At 33.9% G+C, this 27,266-nt stretch overlaps 1 protein-coding gene across 1 annotated transcript in view; it reads right to left on the bottom strand.

Moving 5' to 3' along the window:
* VPS13C (vacuolar protein sorting 13 homolog C) overlaps window positions 1-27,266 on the bottom strand; it is a 179,419-nt gene that overhangs the window by 23,604 nt on the left and 128,549 nt on the right. The window contains exons 56-73 of the mRNA XM_045899939.3: window positions 26,878-27,038; window positions 25,782-25,903; window positions 24,989-25,283; window positions 23,332-23,721; window positions 21,676-21,780; window positions 20,839-21,003; window positions 19,186-19,314; window positions 18,601-18,734; window positions 17,019-17,145; window positions 13,274-13,509; window positions 8,792-8,933; window positions 7,369-7,509; window positions 6,513-6,594; window positions 6,314-6,383; window positions 5,377-5,488; window positions 5,148-5,261; window positions 3,028-3,167; window positions 1,287-1,368 (exon numbers count right to left, since the gene is read on the bottom strand). Of these exons, the coding sequence (XP_045755895.1) occupies window positions 1,287-1,368; window positions 3,028-3,167; window positions 5,148-5,261; window positions 5,377-5,488; window positions 6,314-6,383; window positions 6,513-6,594; window positions 7,369-7,509; window positions 8,792-8,933; window positions 13,274-13,509; window positions 17,019-17,145; window positions 18,601-18,734; window positions 19,186-19,314; window positions 20,839-21,003; window positions 21,676-21,780; window positions 23,332-23,721; window positions 24,989-25,283; window positions 25,782-25,903; window positions 26,878-27,038 (2,747 nt within the window). The remainder of the gene's footprint in view (window positions 1-1,286; window positions 1,369-3,027; window positions 3,168-5,147; window positions 5,262-5,376; window positions 5,489-6,313; window positions 6,384-6,512; window positions 6,595-7,368; window positions 7,510-8,791; window positions 8,934-13,273; window positions 13,510-17,018; window positions 17,146-18,600; window positions 18,735-19,185; window positions 19,315-20,838; window positions 21,004-21,675; window positions 21,781-23,331; window positions 23,722-24,988; window positions 25,284-25,781; window positions 25,904-26,877; window positions 27,039-27,266) is intronic.

The raw sequence follows: 27,266 nt of genomic DNA, 5'->3' as shown, positions 1-27,266 counted from the left end.
TGATCCTGGAGTCCCTGGATCGAGTCCCACATCGGGCTCCCTGCTCGGCGGGGAGTCTGCTTCTCCCTCTGACCCTACCCCCTCTCATGTGTTCTCTCTCTCAAATAAATAAATAAAATCTTGAAAAAAAAAAAAAAAAGAAACAATATCATGATGCCTTGGGAAGAAAGGAGAATACTGACTACATGAGGTTGTTAAAGGAAAAAAAAGCAGAATAACCATGACTACATCCATTAACTGATCTTTCACTATGTGCCAGGCATTATGCTAGTACAGGTCCGAGGCAGTCTGCCAGTTAGCAGCTATGTAACCTTGGACAGGTCAATTAGTCTCTACAATAAGGCCTCAGTCTTCTCATATATAAAAATTGAGAGGTGGCAATTGGTTAAGCATCTGCCTTCAGCTCAGGTCATGGTCCCAGGGCCCTGGGATCGAGTCCCACATTGGGCTCCCTGCTCAACGGGGAGCCTGCTTCTCCCTCTGTCTGCTGCTCACCCTGCTTGTGCACTCACTCTCTCTCTCTGACAAATAAATAAAATTAAAATCTTTAAAAAAAAAAGTAAGAGGTGGATTACACTTACCTTGCCAGGCTGAGTACACATATTAAATGAATATATAATTCAACAATAGTTACTTATTTTTATTATTTTTTAAATTTTTTTACTTATTTTTATTATTATGTTACTATTGCTATTACTATGAAACTAGATGGGGAAATAATAACCAAAACAAAACACAAAGGAAAATATATCCTTATTTGAACATGTAATAATCATAATGTCTATATACACCATAGAAGAAAAGACCCTGCAGCAGAGGAAGGAAAGGGCAACGTCGCCCTGGAGTTCCACGGTGCAGGGATGCTAGCCGACCACCCTGAAACAACTACTACGCCTCTGCATCCAATTCAATTCAAGCCACGGAGTAACTGAGGCGTGGGAAAGGGCCTGGCTTAGAACTCCTCTCCTGACTCTACTAGACTGTGCTTAGAAACTCAAGACATTTACGAAGTAAGTGTGATGCTTCCTACATCACTATTCTTTCCCAAAGCGGTAAACGTATAATTGCAAAGGGAAAAAGGCGCCAAAGGAAACTTTCAAAAACTTTTATACAGAAGGGAAAAAACGAAAGACATAGAAATTCATCATTCAAGAAAACTACGAATGAGACTGCAAAATGAGGTAAATTAGATAAACAATTTTTGCACAGTGCGCCATCACATACAAATGTTTTGTCGGATACCTTACGACGTATATTCCTTGTGAGCTACTATGACAGGAAATTACCTGTTCACTGTAATGTCTAACAACACTCCACATGAGCTGATCTCTCTTGTAAAACTGATACCGAAGTTCATAATAAGCAAGTCTGGGAGGAGAAAGAAAGATTCAAAGGCACGATGATTACATTCTGAAAGAAAGAGACTTAAAACTTCCATGATAAATTTATCATCGTTAATTCCTTTAGTTTGATTTGTACATCTGCCACATATAATTTATGTTTGAGATCTTCATATCATGGTAACAAAATTACTGTAAAAATAGCACATTCTCATACAACTCTCATAAATACTCAAAGAGTAAAAAGGTTGAAAAACTCAACCATAATCCCATCATACAGTGGATTTTTTAGGTTTTTTTCCTTGTCATTTCCGGCTTTGAATTCTCTTTTCTATCCAATTCAAAAATATTTAAAACATTTTGTATGCATTTTTATACTCCGTATTGTGAATAAGGATTTCTCTAGGTTATTCAAAATTCTATACAACCATTTTTAATGGATGTATAGCATTCCATCATGTGTAAGTGTCATAAGAAAACAATTCTCCCACCGTCAAGACATTTCCAAATCTTGACAATAATAATTAGGATTGCCATATGTAAATTTTGAATATAACTCTTTGATTGCATTTCATGATTATTTTTTGGAATGAATTCCCAAGAAAAGATTCACTGAGTGAAAAACTACTAAAAAACATTTGAGGCTTTGATATATATCTTCCCACTCACGCAAATAGTTAAAAAAAAAAAAGGTCCCATTTGTTAGACCCAGCCCTCTCTAGTACTAGAATTATTCAGTTTTGAAACCTTGGATAATTTGCTTTAATTTGCATATATTATATGAGAAATGATAAAGCTGAGCATTTCAAATATCTATCAGCCACTGTATCTTCCCTTTTGCAAATTCTCTCTTATTGTCCACTGGCAGTTACAGCACAGGAATCTTTAGGTTTGTCTTATCTGTGTTTAATATTAAGACTATCACTCTTCTCTCTGTCATACTCGTCATTATATTTTCCCAGTTCATTTTCTAATTGCTTCCATTGATTTTGTTTTGTAAAGTGTTTGTTAGGTAGTCAAATCGATCTTGTATTTTCCACTGCAGGTTTTCCCATTGCTTTTAAACTGAGAAGCCTGCCTTTACTCAGAGATTTGACTACAATTAACCTTGATATTTTCCTCAATCTTTTTCATTTGAATTTTATATTTAATCCTTCCATTCCTATGAAATTTGATGTATACAACAAGTAAGGTGGAAATAATACAAGTGGTTTTTCTTTTCTCCAAGGTAACTACTTATTCCAGTATCATTGCTGAATATTCAATTCAATAAACATTCATTGAATTTATTTACGTCCAGCACACGTAATTATTCTCAGATTAAATGTTACAAAGAGTTATTGTCTATGCTTTTCCATATGATTACACTGAAATCTCACCACACTGCTACATATTTCTAAATATAAATCTGTTTTAAAACATGGTCAATTTATAAGCTACTTCTAAAATAATTCCATTTTTATTCTACATTCATGTATTATCAACATATGAATAACTAAAGAAAATATAAAACTCTTTGAGTAAAATAAGCATATCTAAAAAGCATAATTAGAAAGGGGCCAAACTTCGAGTATAGTGAGACTTATCATTTTCTAAGCTACCATTCTAGCCCAAGTGGGAAGAATTAATACCCAGAAACATAACCTTGGCACAAAACCCTCCCCATCCACTTTAACACAAATCTTACTTGAATATTAGGTCATCCACATCAGTCAGAGTAGCACCTATGCTTTTCAACAGCAGATTGACAGAATGAATTGCAATCATTTCTTGTTTTTCTTTGTCTGACTCTTCGCCTCCACTACCCAAGGACAGACTCAAATGCAACTAAAAGAAAAATAATGCTTAATAAATAAAAACTAAAAACGAAACCAAAAAATTCACATACATAGGAATCAGATCTTCCAGACACGAACAGATGTTGTATCTTTCAGAATCCTAAACAAAGTTATTATTTGTTACTCTACACACCACACAGGATAACTCACTAATACCTGATTCTCACATTTGCTTTTTGATAAAATTAGTCTGTTCCAAAGAGCTAAAATTTTATCTAAAGTGTATAAATACCATTGTGTTTACATGGAGGGGCTCAAAACACTTCATAAAAATAGTATAATCATTTAAGAAGAAAATACGTCAACTGGCACACAAAACATGTCTACCAGTGAAAATAATAAATAATCATTTATTTTCATCCAATTGAGGTAAATAATTTATGGCAATAATTAACAATTACAATTATATATTATGTATAATATGTACATTTTTATACAATATAATTAACAATAATAATTGTACCATAATAACAACAACATGACAATTACGGCAACAATTAGCAAGTTGCTAAATAAATTTTTAAAAGAGTTAATAAGGTTTTCAACTTTCACAGACTCCTTCAACTCAGTCCTTAAACATGAGATTTTCACATTCCCATTTAGCTTCTTCTACTTTGTGCTGTATCATCATTAGTGCAATAGTGGCAAAAGGCACAGGCAGAAGGCAGTTCTATCTGGGCAAATAAAGCAGATAACTTTCCTTTCTTATTCTGCATTTTACCTAACCAATGTAGAGCTCAATAAAAGAGAAGGGATAAAACTGGGAAAGCCTGGTTTTGGGTGTGGTTTTGTTTGTTTGTTTGTTGATTTGATGTGGACATCCGCAGAGTCAGAGAGTATCCAGATCCCGGAAAAGTAAGCTTAGGTGGACAGATGTCCAGCCTTTCCCTAAGGCAAAGTCATCATGGAATAAGAAGACAACTTATCACGATCTTAATTATTCAACTTCATGACATAATTCCTAATGTGTGTAAAATCATGAATCAATAAATTAACAATCTTTAGCACTCCCCTAAGATTGTAAGCTCCATGAAGTCATTTTATAACTTTCAGAGTAACTTTGATAGTAGGCATTCAGCAAATATTTGTTGAAGGTATTGTTCAATCTCATAAGTGATTTTCACTTAATAATGAAAAAGAAATTTGTGTATAACCTACCACATAAAATGATATAAATTTTAAACCTAACACTATAAATATGTCTAATACTACCAAACTAGTACATCAATTTAAAATAGTAATTCAATTCCATTTTATAAATTAATTTACTTAGCTGAAATGAATGGTGTATGCAATTGAAAATAATGTGCTGTAAACAGTTTTTGAGAATGTAAAGGACCATCAATATTTTAGAGTTACTTAATTGTAAATCTGGCCCATTACACAAGTTTAGAGAGTTATGGTTGGTGGCATTTGTGAATTTACTATGCAGTCACCTCTTCCTATAAAACCTAAAAAGAACAACAAAAGGAGAAAAGGAAATGGGTTCATAAAGTACAAAAACAGGCAAGTGAAAGGTATCCAATTTTCCACTCCCTTAGTTACAATCAAATTTTGGAAGGGTGAAAACCACCACATCAACAGTATAATACCTACTTCAGCGTTTTCACATTCTGGTTAGGGCTCCCATTATAGCTCTCTCTTTAGACAGTGATAGTAGTTACAAAGTGCAACCAAAACATTAAATGTTGGTGAGCACTTCTTCGCTTAATTAAGAAATGCTTTTGTCAGCTCCTTCCTTGAATAAAGGGGTTATTAATTCAAGACTAGAGAACATGCTCTGACGGTTTCTCTGTGGGAATTATGGTTGTACATATGTTACAGAGAATTGTCTTAATTATTTCAATTAATCAAACAAAATTCCCACCAAATATTTGATACAACAAATTAAAACACCCATTTATACACAGAGCCTTTAAAAATCCTACAACAATTCTACACAATTTTCAAAATAATAATTGCAACAAACCTTAACAGGAGAAATATGGAAATGTTCAAAGAAACTAAGAACTGACATATCAGTCATCGAAGTCTCCATTAATTCTGTATTTAGAGCATCAATATCTTGTTGGATTAACTTTGTCTGAAAAAAATGAAATGAAGAATTAGTATGTTGATTTTCTTTCTCTAATTAGTTCAAAGAATGGCTGATTTATTTTTTTTTGTTTATAATTCTCCCAAGAAATAAAAATTGTTACCCGTTTTCTTTCAGCTTCAGGGTCAGTTGTTGGGGTAAACAGTGCAATAATAGCTCCTAGAAACCCCTGATCAACTTTCAAGGCCATTTCCTGAATGAGGACCATAAAATACCTGAGGAAAAAAATGTTTTAAAAGACAGAAAAAGGTTTCTATCAAACCTTGTAATTTTCAATGTTAAACTTTGATTTTGGCCAGAAGTCACAATAAGATTTTACTCCTTCATCTCTTAAAAAAAGTGTTACGTTAACAAGACCAAAGTATCCTTAACTGAGATGTTTTTTTCTTTTCCCATTCAAGTTAAGGTTTCACTAGAAGTAATACTGCTTTATTGATACTTAGCATTTAAAGTCCCAAATCCCATATTTATCATGTTACAGAAGAGACAAATACAATTAGATGATATAGCATGTATTATTCCATTTTTAAGGGCCACAGTAATTGCTTTCAAGAGCACATTTCACAAATACATACATCATTCATATTTCACTGGCTATTTTATATTCTAATTGGAATTACAAAGAGGAAAAGTGGTTAAGGAATTTTACACTTTAAAATATAGAGGGACTATTATTAAGTTTCAACACAGAAAATTACTTGACCAAAAGTAGATTCGTATGTTCAGGTGGAAAATAAGTTGTTTTTTTTTTTAATTTATTTATTAGACAGAGACAGACACAGCAAGAGAGGGAACACAAGCAGGGGGAGTGGGAGAGGGAGAAGCAGGCTTCCTGCAGAGCAGAGAGCCCGATGCGGGGCTCGATCCCGGGACGCTGGGATCATGACCTGAGCCGAAGGCAGATGCTTAACGACTGAGTCACCCAGGCGCCCCAGGAAAATAAGTTTTATATGGAAGTCAGCCTCACAAGAGTGAAATTTATTTTCAAAGTAGATTCTCATTTTAAATTCCTTTAGATAAATAGGGGAATCTTTACTTACTTGAACTGTAATACTTTACTGTATTCATTAAATCTTGTGATGACACTCACATCAATGAAAGGTTTGGGCTCTAAGAGGAAGAAAGAAAAAAAAAAAAACAGGAAAATACAATCAAGCTTTATACTAGATCAAAATAATGTCTACTTAATTTTTAAAATAGATGTCTCGATTTTTTCTTTCTTTCTTTTTTTTTTTTTACCTGAATCCAAAGCAATAGATTTTGGAGGAGCCACAGGATGAAATACAACAGGAAACACTGTACCTGGTAACTGACTATCAACCTTAAAAAAAAAAAAAAAGAAAGAAAAGATTTCAGCAGGATTTAAAATAATGTAATAACTTTTACTTTTAGAGATAAGAGGTTGCTAATTTTATCAGAATTAAATATCTGCATTGTAATATGTGGTGCTATTAGAAGTTTCACTTTAAATCTAAAATTCGTACATATGCCAGCAAGGGCAACCTTTTACATAAAGGAATATTTAATATCCTCATCAGTGCATTAACACTGTGCAACATACACACTATTAATCAAAATATTTGTGCCTATGGATCATGTGAGATTTTGACAGCTTACAATTTAAGTAAAATGTAAGTGGAGACTGGATATGAAATTAGAAAGAAGAAAAAGAATAAAAATGTCCTAAGTAGTATTTAGTAGTTAAAAGGAAGAGAGGAAGAGAAGCAAGAAGGGAGCAAGCAAGCAGACAAAAATATTCTCTGATGTTCACTCCTGTGTAGAATGACGAAGGAAAATCTTATTTGGGGATCCCATGAAAAATTCAAAGGAATATTTAAAAATAACAATTTCAGTGCAGGAAAATGCTCTTGCAGGCTAACTGGCCAAATTAAATAGTTTCAACAGTCACAAGGTCTTTGGACTTGGATGCTAAGTATAAAGAATCCACAGGATACATGGGAGAAGGGGAATAAACATAGAAATGAGAAGAAAAATACTGTTTACAACGTATGCTAGAGTTTTGTAGAAAAAATTTCATCCCCAAGTTTCCCAAAGTGATCAGATATACTTATTGAACTGAAAACGACAATGTTACCTGAAGCCAGTACAATTTGGCTCTTAAACTTCTCTGGTGAGGAGACTGCTTAAATTCAATCTGAATCCCTGATAAAAAATCTCGCTTTATTGGGCAATGAACAGGGAGGCGCATTTCCATGGGAACTTTATCAAAATTGACCTGGGAAAAAAGCACATATGTTTTTGATGACTTGGTATTAGCAGGATAGCCCATTTAAATATCCATTTACTCACAAATTGAAAAGAGAAAACATTTTAATCTCTAAGTCTCACCAAAAGATCTGCCTTAAGGTGATCTACAGTTGAGATCTTTGAAGCAGAATCATCACTTTTGCACAAAAATTATGAGGAAAATAAGAAAACAACTGAGGAAATTTTCAATTATATAAACTGCAGTGAAAGAAAATAAACCATGCTTTATATTTTTTAAAAACCTCAATAGTAATGAATAATCTGGTAACTCTTAAATTTCATCTTAACGAAGTTAAACAATGAATAGTTAATAGATTATTTATGTCTGACAGTTTGTTTTCATTTGAGCATGGCCAACATTTACAGGGATGAGGGTCGGGTGGGGAGCATATCTGGTGACCAAGGCAAACCCAACCATTAGATACCAAAGACAAAGAATAACTAAAGCTGTACGACTGAACCAGAGCACATGAGAAATTGCAGTCAAGCTTCTGGGGTCTTCTTAGGGCAAAAGTGACCTTCAGCTGCAACACTGTAAGGGCCTGAAGAGAGTACACCTGTATTTGTGACATCTACCCAAGTCCAACAATCATTCACATTTAATGAACTTAATTGAACGGGTTTTCTACAGGTTTTTCATTACTGAAATACGTAATTTTGCACAGACATTATTTACCAATATATATTGGTATCAATTCAAAACAGAACAAAAGTTTCAATAAGCAATATTAATTTCTGCATAATCTTACTGAGAACAAGTTCCATGAAACTGTCTTGTAAACAGAAGAAATTACAAAAATGCAAAAGAGAAACATTTATTTAAATGTTTCACAGTATGATTCAATAACATATTTTATTTATTTATTTATTTAAAGATTTTATTTATTTATTTGACAGAGAGAGACACAGCAAGAGAGAGAGCACAAGCAGGGGGAGTGGGAGAGGGAGAAACAGGCCTCCCGCCGAGCAGGGAGCCCGATGTGGGGCTCGATCCCAGGACCCTGGGATCATGACCCGAGCCGAAGGCAGACGCTCAACAACTGAGCCACCCAGGCGCCCCTAATAACATATTTTAATTTAAAATGTACTAAAGAGTATCAGTCATGTCAATCCTACTAACAAAAGTTTATTTGCTAATAAATAAATTAGTTTCTGCACACACATTTTTACTTGGACAGTAAATTTTCCTTACTTATTATCCACCAACAAAATACATATATAAAAATAAAAACAAAAAAAATTTGGTATACCTCAAAATTATTATCTAGTTTAATCCATCCGTGGTCTTTTGATACTTGATATTTTTTATAGGACTGTTCCAGCAACATTATCTGCTTTTGACTAAAAGGCTTCCATTTCTGTTTTGGTTTCATCTCCCAAACAACACCAGAACTAAAACAATCCACAAAGAAAATTAAATTAGGAGTATATATTAGGCTTGCTGGAATTGTCATTCAACTTCAAATTATTACAACTATAAATCTCTTATGAAAATTATATAAGATTTTTTTTAAACAGCAGAAGTACATAAGGAAAAGGGGCAGGGGAAATGTTCTATCACACACTGACATCAATCAATCAAGGAACTCGCAAACTTTTTATAAAAAGCCATATAGTAAATATTTTAGGTTTTGTGGCTCAGACAAAACTGAGGTTATTACATAAATGTTATTTAAATAACAAGAGAAAAAAATTGCACAAATTTTTCTAATTGATGAAATTCAAAATATAAAAACAACTGAGTACAAATTTTAAAAATACAAGTCTATTAATGAAAAAACATATTTTTTATTTTTTATTGAGGTATAATTGACATGTAACAATTTCAGGTATACAAAATAATGATTTAATATTTGCATATATTGTGAAATGATCATCACAGTAAATCTAGTAAACATCTGTCACCATACATACTTACAAAAAATTTTTTTCAACAAATTAGGAAAAGAGGGAACTTCCTCAACCTGAAAAAGAACATCTACGAAAAATCACATTAACATCATACTTAATGGTGAGAAACTAGATGTTTCCTTACTAAGATCAGGAACAAAGCAAGGATGTCTACTCTGACCACTCCGATTCAACACTGGGAAATCCTAGATAACGCATAATCTGCCTCTCAACCTTTTATCAAGAAGATAAAAGGTACACAGATTAGGAAAGAAGAAATAAAGCTGTCTTTGTTCTCAGATGACATGACTGTCTATGCGGAAAATCCCAAAGAATCAATCAACAAAATTCCTGCAACTAACATTTCAAGATACAAAATTAATATACAAAAATCAATTGCGTTCTTATAGATCAGCAATGAACAACTGAAATTTGAAATTAAAAACAGTAATATTTATATTAGCACCAGAGAAATTAAAAACTTAGGTATAAACAAAATCTAACAAATTTGTGCAGAATCTATATGAGGAAAACTACAGAAGTTTGATGAAAGAGATCAAAGATCTGAATACAAGGATCTGTGTACATGCGTATGAAGACTGAATAATGTCAAATATCAGTTCTTTCCAAGTTGATCTATAGCTTCGATGCAATCCCAACCAATATCCCAACTAACTGATAAACTAATTCTAAAGTTTATATGGAAAGGCAAAAGACTCAAATTAGTCGGGGTGCCTGGGTGGCTCAGTCGTTAAGCGTCTGCCTTCAGCTCAGGTCATGATCTCAGGGTCTTGGGATCGAGCCCCACATCAGGCTCTCTGCTCTGCGGGAAGCCTGCTTCTCCCTCTCCCACTCCCCCTGCTTGTGTCCCCTCTCTCGCTGTGTCTCTCTCTGTCAAATAAATAAATAAAATCTTAAAAAAAAAAAGACTCAAAATAGTCAACATAATATTGAAGAAGAAAAAAGTTGGAGGACTGACACTACATGACTTCAAGATTACCACAAAACTACAGAAATCAAGACAGTGTGCTATGGGTGAAAGAACTGACAAACACACCAAGCGAATAAAGGGTCCAGAAATAGACCCAAATAAATATAGGCAACTGATTTTGAAAAGGAGCAAAGGCAATTCAATGGAAAAAGGACAATCTTTTCAACAAATGGTGACAGAACTGAACATGCAAAAAAAAAAAAAAAATCAATCTAAACATAGAGCTTACACATTTCACAAAAACTAACTCAAAATGTATAAGTATAGACCTAAATATCAAACACTAAACTATAAAACCCAGCAGGTAACACATGAGAAAATGTAAGTAACTTTGCATTTTTGTGACTTCTAAAATACAACTCCTAAAGCATAACTCATGAAAGGAAGAATCCACACTGGGCCTCATTAAAACTAGAAACCTCTTCTGTGTGAAAGACACTGTTAAAAGAATGAAAAGACAGCCAGAGACTGGGAGAAAATATTTGCAAAACACATATCTGATGAAATACTGTACCTCAAATATACAAAGAACACTTAAAATTTAATAAGAAAATGAAAAATTAAAAAATGGGCAAAAGACCTGAATCTCACCAGAGAAGATATTCTGATAGCAAATAAGCATTTGAAAAGATACTCAACAGCATACGTAATTAGGGAATTGCAAATTAAAACAATAATGACATATCACTACATCCCTGTTGGAGTGGCCAAAATCTGAAACACTGACAACACCAAATGCTGACAAGGACATTGGGCAATGAATGCTCATTCATTCATTCTTGGTGTAAATGCAAAATGGTGCAGCTGCTTTGAAAGACAGTTTGGCAGTTGCTTACAAAACTAAACATAACCCTACCATAAAATCCAACAATCACACTCATATTTACCCAAATGAATTAAAAACTTATGTCTACACAAAAACCTGCCTACCAATGTTTATAGCAGCTTTATTCATAAATGCCAAAACTTAGAAGCAACCAAGATGTCTTTCAATATGTGAATAAACTGTGGTACATCCAGACATGGGATATTATTAAGTGATTTATAAAAATGAGTTATCAAGCCACAGAAAGAACATGAGGAAACTTAAAAAAATATTGCTAAGTTGGGCGCCTGGGTGGCTCAGTTGTTAAGCGTCTGCCTTCGGCTCAGGTCATGATCTCAGGGTCCTGAGATGGAGCCCCGCATCGGGCTCCCTGCTCTGCGGGAAGCCTGCTTCTCCCTCTCCCCTCTGCTTGTGTTCCCTCTCTCGCTGTCTCTCTCTCTCTCAAATAAATAAATAAAATCTTTAAAAAAAAAAAATATTGCTAAGTGAAAGAAGCTTATCTGAAAAGGCTACATACGTATGATTCCAGTGATATGACATCCTGGAAAAGGCAAAACTTTAGAGACAGTAAAAAGATCAGTGGTTTCCAGAGGTTCAGGGGGAGGGAGAAAGGGATGAACAGGTGGCACACAGGTGATTTTTATGACACTGAAACTATTCTATAGGACACTGTAATGACAGATGTTACTCATTTCTCAAAACCCACAGAACTTACAACACTAAGAGTAAACTTTAACTTAAACAACATCAACACTGGACTTTAGATGATAATAATGTATCAACACTAGTTCATCAATAGTAAAAAATGTACCATGCTATTTCAAGATGTTAATAATAGGGGAAAGATGCAGGGCATATGGGAACTTTGTACTTTCACAGCCAATTTTTCTATAAACCTAAAACTGCTCAAAAAATAAGTCTATTTTTAAAAATTATGTAACTGATTTATTTTTCCTCAGTACACATCCCCACTGAATGTGTATTAAATGTGTACTGCCATCAGAAAAAAGATAATCAAGTTCTTTTAGATGAATTTTTAAAAGTCCTTACAAGTAAAGACCAATCTGACAAAATGTAATAACGTATGTAATATTAAAGTAAAAATAAGTTACATCAAAGAACAACAAAGTGAAGAAACTGAATTTATAGGACTTAAAAATTATTTTCATATTTAGGCTAAAAATACTATAATATACTCAAGTGTATAACCAAGAGAATATATTACTCAAATATAAACAAATATATTAATATTATATCAATGGATGTATACCCTTTTTAGAACTCTTAATCTGTCAGGTGTTGTGTAAAGCGTGTTACATACGTGATATTTTTATTGACTTAATTTTTTACTTTTACACTAAACATGATTATTGATAGATGATACATGGTAACATGTTAACCATTCCACCCATCAGCCTCCAAGAAATGAAGGAGTCTCTTACCAAAGTTAGTGAGATTTAAAAAGTCAAAATAAATAAATTCAAATATTTTTCTTATACAGATACAAGCAGAATCAGAGAAAATAACTGGTTCCATCACTATTTAAAAGTTCTAAATAACCGCCCATTAAAGACTATGTACCTATGTCAAATACTGCCTCCTCCATGAATGTTTTCTCCAATTTATCTGGCCCACTCTTGTTGGCTTCCTCTAATCCAGGCCAGTTTCTTCAGCCTCCACTGCACAAAACAACTTACTTGCTTCTATCTCTGTACTGCCATTGCACGTATATATACTTCTTTCTGTTATTATAATTCATCAAAAAAATACATACCAAAAACAAAGAAGCAAACCTCTTTTTTCCCCCACCAACTGCTGATGAGTACAGTAAGTGCAGAGGCATTATCTTACTCATCTTTCTATCTTAGGAGGCTTTTCAACTAGCAGTGAAAAAAACTGTTCGTAAGTTATGCTGAAAGAATACGCAATACATCAAAATTCAGAAAAGCTGTTTACTCTCATTAAACTTGGTATTATGAACTCAATGCTTTTTAAAGATTTCTGATGCCTTTTCTTCTTCCGTACCTGGTTATCCCAATATATGAAACTTCCTGCTTGTTTTCATTGTTAACCAGGGAAAGCCCAAGACTGTGGAGAGAAAAGGTTATTTCATGATCGGCCTGCTCCATTTCTTCTGCCTGAAGTGCTTTGGAAACCAAGGCAACATCATCAGTGAAAAGCAACACTCTCTGGCGCCCATCTAGGAATGATACCCAGTGTATCTGAGTATTTGCATCATAGGGAAACTGGCCACATTCATCCTGGGGAAAAGAAAGACTTTATATTAAACCCATAAGCGGTTAAGTTTTTATTACATAAAGTTAAACTACAGTAACTGAGAACAAGTAGAAAAGTTTAAAAAGCATGACTATAAATTGGAAAACTAACCATCAAAATGACATAAATTAACTAAAGTCATAATCTATTTTAAAACATAACTCACCGATGTTTTCAAACAGTAACAAACACTAATAGTGCTTAATTTTTTTTGTACCCTGGGTTTGACTGCTCAAAGAGCACTCAGCAGGAACAAGAGTATCCTGCAAGGGTGCTCAGTGTCCTAAGACTCTTACTTGTCTCCAAGATGGAGAGGTTCCTAAGTTTATTAGAACAGTAACCTCACGTAAAACTAACCTAGTTTATTTTTATGTTTTAATAACTTACAACACTGCAAATATTTATATAAGTCACATTATATAAAACTATGGTTTGTACTTAGTGTGCACTGTTTTGCAAAGCCTTCTTGGCTGAAGGTCTCAGCACTAAAAATATGATTGATTTGGTCAGTGTTTTCAGAGACTGAAATAATGATTTCCTCCTCATTCTGGGCTTAACATAAATATGAGTTCATTTCACCAAGCAGTACAAGTACCTACTATGCGCTTTTCATTTCATGCTTTCTTGGGAAAAAAAGCAAATAAAGGATTTATCAAGAGCATAGGAATAGCTGAGTTTTGTTGCTGTTTAACATCTATTGCTTTTTTTTTTAATTGAAGTATGGTGGACACATGATGTTTCATTAGTTTTAGGAGTACAACGTAATGATTCAACAACTCTACATGTTATCCTATGCTCACCACAAGCACAGCTACCATCTGTCACCATTCAAGGCTATTACTGTACCATTGACGATATTCCCTTTGCTGTACCTGTCTACCCCATGACTTACTCATTCCACAGCTGGAAGCCTGTACCTTCCTCTCCCTTTCACCCATTTTGCCCACCCCCCACCTCAATCTCTGGCAACCACAAGTTTGTTCTCTGTATTGATGGGTCTGTTTCTGGGGTTTTTTGTTTGGTTGTTGTTTTTTAGATTCCAATGTTTAAGCGAAATCATGTGGTATTTTTCTTTCTCTGACTTATTTCGCTTAGCATAGTACCCTCAAGGTCCATCCATATTATCACAAATGACATGAACTCATCATTTTTAAGACTGAGAATGATGAATTCATGCCTTCTTTTCATATCATCAAATTCTATTTAAAGGTTTTTGCTTTGAATTATAGTTGTTCAGAAATTAAAATCAACAACTTTGCTTTCTTTTTACTTCTGTTTGCCTCCTAAGTCCTTAATGCCTCTTCATGCTTGTAATGTTCTGTGTTAGTCTGGTTAAGACATACCTTTGGTAAGTAGCATATAGTTAGATACTGTTTTCTAACTTAATTTGAGTTTTGTCTTTAATAGGAGAATTTAAACCATTTTCATTTACTGATATAATTGATGGGAAGCATGGTTTAGTGGAAAAAGTCCATGGACTGTTAAGTCAGATAGACCTGGTTTTGAATTTTAACCAGAAGTTCTGAATTCCAATCATAAGAATTAGTGATAATATGCAGGAAGCGTTAACACAGGAGACAGATTCAATAAAAGGTATCTGCCACTTGTTACATACTTCCTTAGGGCTCCTTCCTTTACTTTAAGGGCAAAATTGTCTTTAGTTTCATTTTCTCAATTGTTTTAAAATCCTCTTACCAATGATTTTAGTTCCACTCATTAATAGGTTTTTAAAAAAATGAAAACTTTAATCTGTACTTCTGTAATTAAAATTTAAGATTAAATGGTATATTTATGGTATGAACAGAATATGTTGTTTCCCTACTCCCTTTTACTTCATTTGGTTGTATCTTTTTATATCACCATGCATTCTTCTATTTCATAGCTGTTACAGCTTTATAACTTAGTTGAGGATGCGAGACATTAATTTGGAAAATTTCCTGTGGTCCTCCTGTAGTAAAAAAAATTTCAGGGGTATAATCACCTGATTCTATGGGATAACGCTACATTTTTCTCCTGAACTATTTTTTTCATAAACCCCATGTTGCTGTTGTTTTTGTTTTTTCCCTGTTCATTCACACTTAATAAGGAAAGATCTGTTCAGATCTAGTGTTTGCCAATAATGTGTGGATTTTCTTTGAATTCCCTTACCATGTCCACCTGCCTGAGTGGAACTCCCTTCTCAGATCAACTTAGCAGACAAGGGAATGGGCAACAGCCCTGCTTCTACCTCAGTTTCCAGAATGTGGCAGATTATGTGCTGACTGAGGCACAGTTATCTACTTTTCCTACTGCCTGGTTCTCGGATACCAAATAGAAGAGAAACATTAAAAACCACAATCCCCACATACACTATTCCCAGATTCTTCCTGAATCTGCCTCAATATACAGATCTGAACATCCTCCTCCAAGAGGTCCTTCCCACTTTTTCTCTAGTGTCTATATACTACCACTGGGTGTTGCAGTTACTGAGCAGCGTTAACTGTGAGGAGAGGGGAAACAATACCAGCACAGTCAGGGACCTCTGCTAGAGCTCCCATGTCTCTGAGCCAAGAAGCTAAGAGGATCAGGGAGTTTAAGCCTCTGTACCATTTACAAACCTTGAGTTTCGGTCTTGTAAAAAGTAAAGCACAAGCAAGCTAGTATAGCTCCATCAAATTGTCATGGTGAAAATTATTCCAAGAATCTCGTAACGGAGGAACTATCAGTCTAATTTTTCAAAAGTGGGTAAGTTTTTATCTCTTTTATGGGTATTTCAGAGGGAATATAGGAGAGGATAATTCAGCCACTGTTGGCCAATTACCATTTTAAAGCAAAAGTCAATAAAGCTTTTTTAACAAACTGGCATCATCAGACAGTGGAATAGGACACTGTATGAACTTTTCATAATAGGTTATATTTCTACAGAAACAAATGATCTATATTGCTAACACAGGAGCAATTCCTACGCTAGAGAAAGGCTGGTAGGTGAATCCTTAAGACCTTCCCAAAGTTTAAGAGTCTAAGAATAACATATTTGATTAAATTAGCTACCTAAATATTGTTTCAATAAATATTTCATTAAATTTCTTATATGGGATAATTTGTATACTGTCAAGTTCCTTTAATTAAAACACACGGTCTTCATTGGGAAAACATGCCGAAAAACCTCACAGTCAACAGTGGCATGCATTATGTTCAAAATAAAGTTGTTTCACTTACCTTTAAAATTCCTTTCTTTAAAAAAAAAAGGGGGGGCATATAAAAGATACTTTACTGGGCTCTAATTGGGCAAGATAAAGCAGGCCTATTTTTTAAATTGTAAATAAATTATTTTGACTAACCTAAAATACAGGTATGAACTACTTGCAATCTAAACTCCAAAACCAACTTATTTGGAAAATACTTCCATTTCATTTTTAGTTCAGTAAGGACAAAGATGACTGTGTGAAGCTGGCTTGTATGCTTCCTTCACCACCAGGCAACTCATACAGCACTCATTCACATCACACGATACCTTTAACAGACTGTGTTCTCCAGTATTTGCTGCGTATGTCCAGGTAAGTTTTCTGGTACCAGTAGGATCTGCCCAGGCAAAAAGTCGAGCTTCTCCTGGCACCAAGTACACTTCCTCCTGTGTCCCACTGAAACACAACCACCAGAGGGAAGATGAAAACAGCCAGGCCTTGAGAAACCCAGACCTGTGGTTTACAGAGGAGGGGACAGGCACAAAAATCTTCTAAAATTGCCTTTGTTAATAAACAGAACTCTGCCTAAAAATGTCCAATAAACTAATGGTTTAAAGCTTGAGGGAAGGGAATATTGCCTTTCTGAAATTGCAGTATACTCCAAATTGATGCAGGCAATGGAATTCATTAAAGTAAACAAACTGGTACGTCAGAGCTCACCTGCAGAAAAAACTATAAACAACAAATCCTTTAGCAGCAGTAGAATGTCACTCAGTGCTTAAATTTAGGTTTATTAATCAAATGCAACAGATAAGAAACATGAGTCTCAAAAAAAGCAAAAATTAGGTCCACACTGTTGCTACTCAAAAGTGTGATCTATGGAGAAGCAGCAACATTACCTGGAGCTTGCTGAAAGTACAAAATCCTGGGCCCCGCCTAAAACCTACTAAATCAGAATCTGCATTTTAACAAGAGTTCTGGGAGATCTTCCAAATTTATCATTAAAGTTTAAGAAGTATTAGTCCACATAAAAAAAAACTTTCCAGCGAACAACAACAACAAAAAGAACCCAATTGGGTTTCAATCCCATTCTGTACTTTTAAATCTTCTAGTGGATTCAAGCCAGGAGAGTTAAGAACAGGTAAATCTACAAGGCATTATTTTATATAAAATAATTCTGTATGTAAAAATAACCTTAGGCATATATAAGATTTTATACATATGTAAAATAATGCCTTGCAGATTTATAATAATAATTCTTGGCAAATATATAATATATATTTTAAGGGTTTAAAACTATCTGTTATGTCATTAAATAATGGTATCATCCAAGCCAAATGACAGCACAAGCAAGAACGACAAAATTCCTATCGTTCCATACTTATATTCAACACCACTACCTATTCATTGTCCTCTCATTTAATCTTCTACCACCTCTACTGGGGGAAAAAAACTTGATAGAGATTTATAGGGAGAGGATTACTGAGTATTTCCAGATTACAAAAGAATAATAATGCTTAAACAGGTAAATAGGTTCACAGTTCCTTATATGCAATTCCAAAATTTTAAAAGCTCCATACGTCCAAAGATTTTTCTATTAGTGTGGTATCAAAAGTCATTTGGCTAAAAAACCTAATCTGAACTGAGGTGAGATTATTAATAGTTTTGATATATCCCACTTGGTATGAATATTTATAAGTTTCACTGCAGGAATGTTAATGTATTGGACTCTAGAAACTGTCCCAAAACCTGCTGAGGGTATTATAATAAACAGCATGTGTTCCATGTTACCTTTCTAAAATCAGAAAATATGTGGAATGTGAAACAAATCTACCACCCCAAGTGTTTCTTAGGACTGTGGGCCAGTAAAAAGCAAATGAGATTTCCCATGAATCTTTTTTTTTTTCATACCTCTGTTTGTATGTGACGACGTCCTGTGATGTGTGGTTTATCACTAAGGCAGGTGCAGATCCCTCGTGGTAATCAGAAAAGGTTATGACAGTTGAATGCTCAGCAGTGTTTACATCCACCAAGATACCCCCATTCTATTGTAGAAAAAAAAAATTCTGTTTGAGGTATTGGTTTAGCTTGCAATGACATTTGGAATAATCAGTTATGTAGACACAAAAAGTCTGTTTTCTTAAGTTCTTACTGAAAAGCACACTGGTTCTGATCTCTTACAAATATATGTATAGCACCTCACAAATAGATATATTAGCACCTTTAAATGATTACCAGATTTTTTTTCCAGTTGAATTCTGTTTTTTTTTCATTTAAATTCAATTAGCAGATTTTATAGCATGTTTCAATAAAATATTTCATAGCAAATTTTAAAAACCAAAGACACTGTATTTTAAAACATGAAAACATGAAGTACTGTATGGTGACTAACATAATAAAAATAAATAAATAAATAAATAAATAAATAAATAAATAAATAAATAAAACATGAAAACATAATAAAATAATAAATTAAAATAAACCATGCAAACATACCAGCTCTTCTAAGCTCAATAAAGTGCCATTATCCTGTCGGTTATAAAAAAATGGTTTGGAGGATCCTTCACAGCCCACCACTCTCACACAAAGTTTGCCTGACAAATTTTCAGGCCAAAAGGGAAGGCACTAAAAATATAAAAGTTAAGATCAGTCTTAAAACAATACTGGGGTATAAATAAGACAATGGCTAATTAAGTTTTCAATTCTAAATCTGATCATGATACAATTATTACTAAGTTTCTTAAAATATTTCCTCCTCATCTCATGTTAAAATTATTAATAATATAAGGCTTATTTATGAAACCAAAGAAACTCCACTGGAAGAACATAGATCTATTAGTCTGTATGCACTTATAGAATAATTATGAGAAACTAAAGAGCTTACTGATTAAGAATGCCTCAAATATCTTGAATATTTAAAACCTATAATCTTAAAATATCTGCTTTTGTGCATATCCCATTATAATTCCTTAATGCACTATGAATTCTTTCAGTGTTATCTTATCCTAGATAAACTAGAAAGACCATTGAAGGCGGAGAAGAGAACACCACAGACCTTGCTGGAAATCCTAACATTACCTTCCTAACGGTTTGATCTTAATCAAAGCATACACCTCTCTGAGCCTTATCTATAAAACTGAGGTTTTAGTTCCTAATACAAAATGTCCCTCTGTTATACAATACTAGATAAATTCTATTTCTGAATAAAAATGCTACTATTATCAAACCCACATCAATGATAATGAGCATTTATTTGTTGCCAAGTCTACAGAGATCATTCTAAGAGCCTTGGAAAGCCCATGCCTCTCAGAGCTCTGAATTTGTGTAACTGGAATCCCTCCTCTTAAGCTTCTTGCTAAGTTTTTAAATATATATACAATTTTGTTTTTGAGATGTACAGAAGAATGGTTCTTTCTTTAAGGTCAGCTGGTTTGGTTGAAAACTCAGGCAAATTCAAGCAGTAATACTCATCTTTGCACCTGTCCTCTTCCTCACTCTTTCCCTCACTCTCTTCACTCCTAAAATCTTATTGAACCTGCAATGTTTAGTTCAAATCCCACCTCTTCTATGAAACACTCTCTTTCGATCTTGGCCACAATGATGGTGACTTCCAATGACTGTACTGACTTTAGAAAAGTATGAGATTCAATTTCCTTCTCGGTAAAGTGAGGGGGTTGAATTTTAGGAAATTTTCAAGGAAACTGTCAGATAATATATTCAGAAATTCTAAAACCACCTATAACTTAGCATATATTTTCTTCCATGTGTTAATTTATATGAGTCTTCAGCTCGCCAACAAGATTATATGCTTCTTGAATGCAGAGACATTATCCTATTGAGATAATTCATAGTACATTATCTTTATCTTCTTTTCACAATACACATCCATATGTTCTATACATATAGGAAGAACTAGAGGCTGGGTGTTAGCCCTCTAGACTGGTTAGTGATAAATATTACCAGTACTTTTATTCCTCTTTTTTTAACATGTGTTTACAGTGCAAAAGAAAAGTCAAAGTTGGTCATCATATTTTAATACACAAATATTGTAGCAAAATGGGTATAACAAAGAAGTATATGCAATTCTTATTTATATGTCATATTTATTTGTACGTTTTAGGAGCCAGTTATAGTAAAGGAAAATTTTACCTCTGAAGAAGCAATATAGTTCCACTTATTAGTTGGCATTGAGCCATCAGATGCAATTTCGCCAACTTCTAGTTCTAATGAGGACTTGTTTGCAATGGTACAAAAGGGAGTCAGAGTAATTATTCGTGTAAGATTAAAACTACTCATTTTGATGCTAACACCAACCTGTGTAAAGGAACAAACAAGTTTATCATTTCCCAGTACTTTATATAGATTCTTTGAAAGGTACACACACATATCCCATTCATACACGTATTTCTTAAAATACTTTAAAATAACACTTGTTAAATAAAGTAACTAATATAAGCCATATTCAACTACTATCTTCTCACTAAGAAAAATTTTTGGTTAATTTGGGCTCCATCAGAAATCAATTCAAGAAATATCAAGTGGTAATCTAACTAATGATGACTCATAATATTTATTTTATTTGTATTCATTTTTTAACATTCCAAACATAAATTGTTTTATAATTAGTGGAGAGGCTCAAGTTTTGCTGTTTTATCATCACTCTGTTAATGAGATAAGATGAAAATTTCAAAGTGGCAATAAAACAGGTCCACTGGCATCAGATTACTCAAATTTTCATAATCAAATTTAATATTTAAGAAACATTTGGCAGAGAACAGTATGGAATGAGGATTCAACTTACTGTCTTAAACTTTTTATAAATTCAGGTTTTGTCCTGATACTAGTGGCCACAGAAATTTATAGAGATAACAGTCCTTTACATAATACTTAGCATTCAAATTTCTGTACCCCTTAGAATCTAGCTGGTTTACTGAACCAAAGAAAATGTGAATGAAGTCAGAGGTAAGTAAGCAAGCGGAATCTTACCAGGTACTCCATATTGCTGGCAGGACACTTCACACACCCATAACTTCCCACTGTATCCAATGAAAAACCACTGGACCAGGCACTAGTTGAAATTTTTAATTGTACCTACACCAGAGAACACATAACCATCATATAAGAAACCTAAAAGACTATATTAATATTTTATTTGAGGAAAAGTTGTTAGACCACTAGAAATTTATTTAGTAACATGGGACACAGAAAAAAAATAATCAAAGCCATACTGCCAATGGGTCACAGAACCACAGATATTCTAGAGGCCAGCAGAATAAAAGCAGAGCTCTGATCTTCCCATTCACCTATGCAATGAGTTTAGTGAATTTAAAGATGTACACCAATGAGACACTTTGTTGTTTAAAAAAAAAACTATAATGTAAACTGACATTTTTCCAGTGTTACACTTAAGATATTGAGCTAACAAATTCTTAAAGTTTTTAAAACATAGAAAATTTATGTCTTTATTCAGCAAATGTTAAATGAAAGGCATCATGATCAGCAGAATGGAGGACAACAGGACACAGTTCCTGTTTAATGAGCTCCAACTAAACAAGGAGATGGGAAACACATACTAATAATTATGATGTAAGACTCAAGGTGATTAATGGCTACATGAGTGGTACAAAATGCTATCAAGGTGAGAAGGTAAAAAGTTTACTTCTAGCTATGAGAGTTAGATAAAGTTTTAAAGAAGAGATCTAATTGTGCTCCTCCATCTACCCAACTAGATTATAAAAAGCCTGAGGACAACCAGAGGTAAGAGACATAAACAGGTAATTACAACACTATGGATTAATCGATACTTTAAGACAGTGGTTTTCGAAATGTGGTGGCTGGACCAGCACCATCAACACCACCTGGGAATCTGTTAGAAATGCAATATTCAGACCCTACCCAGACCTACTGACTCAAATAGGGGCGCAACCCAGAAATGTGTATGAAAAGTCCTCTAGGTGATTCTAATCTGAAATTTGAGAACCACTGCTCTAAGAGGACATGGATGTAATACCTAGCTCCATTTTAGACAGTTAGAAATCCTTCACACGTCAGGCCTGAGCACAATGACAGCGAAAGAATGAAAAGGAGGTAACCAGAAAAGATGTGGCAGACAAGGAAAGAAGAGGGGAAGAGGCATTCTAGCAGAGGGTGCAGCACAGACAAAGCCCTAGCAGTGACTTGGGACAGTGTGTGATAAGCAATTCCAAGACAGGAATCTACAAAGGAAAGAAGGGACCAGAGCACAAAAGACCAGGGTTAGGCACTAGGTTCTCTCTCAGAGGCCTGGCTTAGTGCTTCATCCCTAGGTGGGCTCGGTTAACAGAAGCCAAATCCAACTCTTCCACCTTCTGAAATGCTATTTCATCACGGTAAACTACCTAAAATCAAGATTTCTACCTGACACTACTAAAAGAACAGAAGTAATTCTAAAGGCCATGGAGAAAAGGGCAATTCAGCTTTGGGAAACTCTTGCTAGTCCTAACATCTCACTTGATGTATTCCTGAAAAGTCTCCTTGGACCTACTTCATACCAGTGGCACTTCGCAAACTGTTAAGAATGGATTTAAGGAAGGCTTAAATGACTCACGAGTTTCCAGATTAGGAATTTATCTATTTTAAATTGTTATATCAACCAAAACACACCTTATTTTTACTAAAAATGTTCTTCTTCTTGAAAGAGAATAAAATAATATCCCTGAAATCAGCTGGATGTTTCACATGAATGTCTTCCGAACGATACTGGAGAACCCGAGAAGTCTTGTTGATCAGCCAGTAGGGACTAAAGACAGATAGCACCATCCGGCTGCCAATTCGTTTGACATGTACTGACAAGTCAATTGACATCATTTCTGTGGAGTCAGAGGAAAAACATACAAGAAAGAATTCGGGAAGTGTATCACATAGATGGAAATGTCCATTCCAGTTTCTACCCTGATATTTCATCAGAACCAATTCCATTATTTCTCCACTGATTCTTGAATGTAGAACATCAGCAGCACTGCCTTCTGTGAGCTCATGAGTTTCTGCTGTTCCCTAAAAGCAAACAAACAAAAACTAAATTTGCTTAGTGATTTTTTAAAAACCTCTTCAATAGCAACATCCATATTTTATAAAAATGCTAATAAATAACCTACCAGATTCAGATTAACTGACAAGTGTTCAGTGAAGTATGTTTACAAATTATGAATGTCCAATAACCACTAACAACTAAAAAGAAAACACTGTATCATAGCCAAAAGCAGAAACTGTCTTTTGGCCATGAGTAAGTAGGCCAATGGCCATAAGTTTTGAAAAAAAAGTCAGATCTATGCCAAGAATAAAAGGAATGCTGGCTGTTGTCTATGTCATTAGATGAGCCACTTAAGTGCCTGGGCTTCAGCTTCATCTGCTATTCACACACTATGCCTAGTGGTTCCCACATAAAGAGAAGGAAAGTGATATCAAACTATTCTGACAAGCTATCTAAGTAAGGTAGAATTATTTTTTAAATGAATAATAGCCACATAATAAATCAGGCTTTCTTTTTGAAAGCTTCTCTTGCATAAGTACTATTTAGTTCATTTAATTCATTTTAGTCTTTACACCTCAGGGATGACTCATTGTCAGATGAAGAAAAGAAATAATTTAGGTTCCAACACTTTCCAGACTTTTGTATTTTAAAATGTTGTGGCATGAAAATCTAAAAATATTTACCATACATCATTACTAAAAAATGTTTCCTGTTATTTCTTAGACAAATTATTTTAAGTTCAACAGAAACCTGGATCAAATAATCATACTATTAACTTTAAAATAAAAACTTTAAAATTAATTTTAGAATAAAGTAAGATGAAGTATTTCCCCACTGGCTTTTTTCTATCCCTTAGCTAATGGAATTTTACTTAATTAATAGAGATTATTATGGTTCTTAACTCATAGCAGATGCAACAGAGTTCAGTGGAAGGGAGCAAAAGAGCCAAATTGCCTAGGTTCAAATCCCAGCTCTACAACTTACTAGCTGTGGGTTCTTGGGCCTGTTACTTAAACCTTCTGTGACTCAGTTTCTTCATCTGTAAAATGGGCCTAATAATAATAATAGTACCTACTTCAGAAGGTTATTGCAAGGATTAAATGTGTTAAAACATGTAAAGCACATGGCACAGTGATTGTCATATGCTTAATGCTGTATCAGTTTTTCCTGTTATTAATATTAAAGTATGCTATGGAAAATACTGACCTCAACTAAAAACACAGTAAAAAGCAAAACAAAACAGAATTCACTCTGCAATAATAAAGGTCAAACAAAATACAAGAGACATACTTCGAGTAAGTATCTTAGAGAATATGGGAGAAGGTTCCGCAAAGTGAGGGTAGGATAAAGATGAATAATATAAGCCGGATCCCAGTCTTCCTCATGGGTACATATATAGCTTAATTCATCAGGCAGAGCAACTGTATTGACAATGAGAGGTAAGAAGTTGACTTCTACTGATGGACACTGCAGCATGCATCTGACTTCCCTGCTCCTGTGAAGTTCTTCCTTCCAAGAAATATAAGTGGTGGATTCTTTGTAGTGATTCTCTAAGATACCAGCTGGCTGAATAAACAACTGACATCTAGAGAAAAAAGAAAACAGAGTGGGGAAAAAAGTTTTTATCAAAAACTTAAGAAAAAGAATCTCATTAAATCTTCTTGGTAACACTACAAGGTAAATACTATTATTCTAATTTTTACAGATGAGGAAAACAAGGCTACGAAAGGTTAAGAAACTTGCCCAAAGTCATACAGCTAACCCATGCAGGAACTTTCTGGAAAAAAAAAAAAATCTGTAAACAGTGACTAGTCAGAAAAAATAGTCACTTCAAATATAAAGGCAATCTAATAAAGACAGCTTTCAGAAAATTCTAAAACATTGAATATACAATAAGAGATTTTCATCTGGTAAATTCAGTGATTAAATAAATATATTTATATATGTCTTAAAGCTGGCTTTTACATATTTTAGATAATGAAAATAGAAGGTTATTTTTTCTAGAATATAGATCCCAATTCATAGAATTAAAAATATGTATTGTGAACCTTTTAAAACTTAGTATATTCAAAGAAGTATGTACCTATATGAATCTAAAGGAACATGGAACTCCTCTTCAGGTCTGGCTACTCCAATGCGCTCCAATAGCTTAACATTCTTAACAGATTTATAGATGATGAATGCAATAGAGAAATGGTTTTTAATCTGTTAGGTAAAAAGACATACAAGTTGTTTAAAAAGATACAGATGCTTGAAAGAAAAGTGTGAGCTGCACATAGTGACTTTTTGATCTAAAAAGTTTCAAACCCAGTATTAGAAGATATTTTTAGGGATAACTGAAACATTTTGGGATATTTAAAGGTTATATGTGAGAAACTTGATGTTTAAGGGGCAGTTAAAAATTTCTAGGATATTCACATGCTCTATCCTCTATGTTCATTGTTAGTGTATAATATACATTAATTTTGAAGAGTTCAGCCATAATATTTTCCCCATTAAAACCTTTTTTCAATGCACCATGCAAAAACAGGAAAGGATAGCAAAGGAAACATGAGGAAAAGTACTACAACTCTCTTTCCTTAACTACAATATAGGCTAGAGTTAATAGCAAACTGAGAGATAACAATGGCCAAAAATGGAAATCCTTTCATTTTATATCTGATGTTTTAAGTAGGAAGAAATGTTCTTTTGATGACCATATAATGAAACCTGTAATAATGCACAGAAGAAAAATGGATAAAGTCTTAAAGGTAGAAAAGATTAAGATACTAAAATTTTTTTCTGGGGAGATCATTCCAATATTCCTTCACACATACTTGAAAAAAGACAGTCCCAAGTGATATACAAAGAGAATGGAATGTTATCCTATCTGACAACCAGCTATAATTATTAATACTCCCAGTTCTAAATCTTTAAAGAAATAGACAAAAAGTTTTATTAATTTTAAACCTAGACCACAACAAAAATGGGCTTTCAAATAACAAAACTGTTTAATCAGACATTTAAAATGAAGACTATTACAAAAGTAGGTTGGATTGGAAATAGCAGCCAGTTTAATCTACAATTTATTTCTGAATAATCAGTATGGACCTAATGTTTTACCATTTTCCTATATTCAGCTAAATGACTGAATACTTCTTGTTTTACTTGAAGGGACACAATTCAGTTTAGTGCATTACCTGCAGAGGAGAGCGAAGGGTAATTACTTTACTCCCTTCAGTTGCATCAATTTGTACCAAGACTGAGTCAGAACGACTGGCATTGGGATTCTGTACATTATACAATCGTCTTCCGGATCTGGCAACAGGAACTTTTGCAACTTCTGTATATCCATGAGGTACTAAGGCAGAACGTAAGTGAGAAGCATTCCAAATGTTAATTTACCTGTATTTCTCTAAGACAGAGTACTTCTTAGCAATTTAAAATAATGACAAGAGTGTTCTTCTTTATGACTAAAACTGATGACTACACAAAATGCTTTTTTAAGACATAGGAACTAACAAAGAAAGGAAACTAAAGAAACTAAAATTTAAAAAAAAAAAGAAAAGAAACTAGTTATAAAATTTTT

The sequence above is a fragment of the Mirounga angustirostris genome, unplaced genomic scaffold, assembly GCF_029215605.1.
Source record: "Mirounga angustirostris isolate CCGP_5_RB_7025 unplaced genomic scaffold, mMirAng1.0.hap1 SCAF_9, whole genome shotgun sequence".
Taxonomy (NCBI): domain Eukaryota; kingdom Metazoa; phylum Chordata; class Mammalia; order Carnivora; family Phocidae; genus Mirounga; species Mirounga angustirostris.
This window is presented reverse-complemented; position numbering and strand designations above follow the sequence as displayed.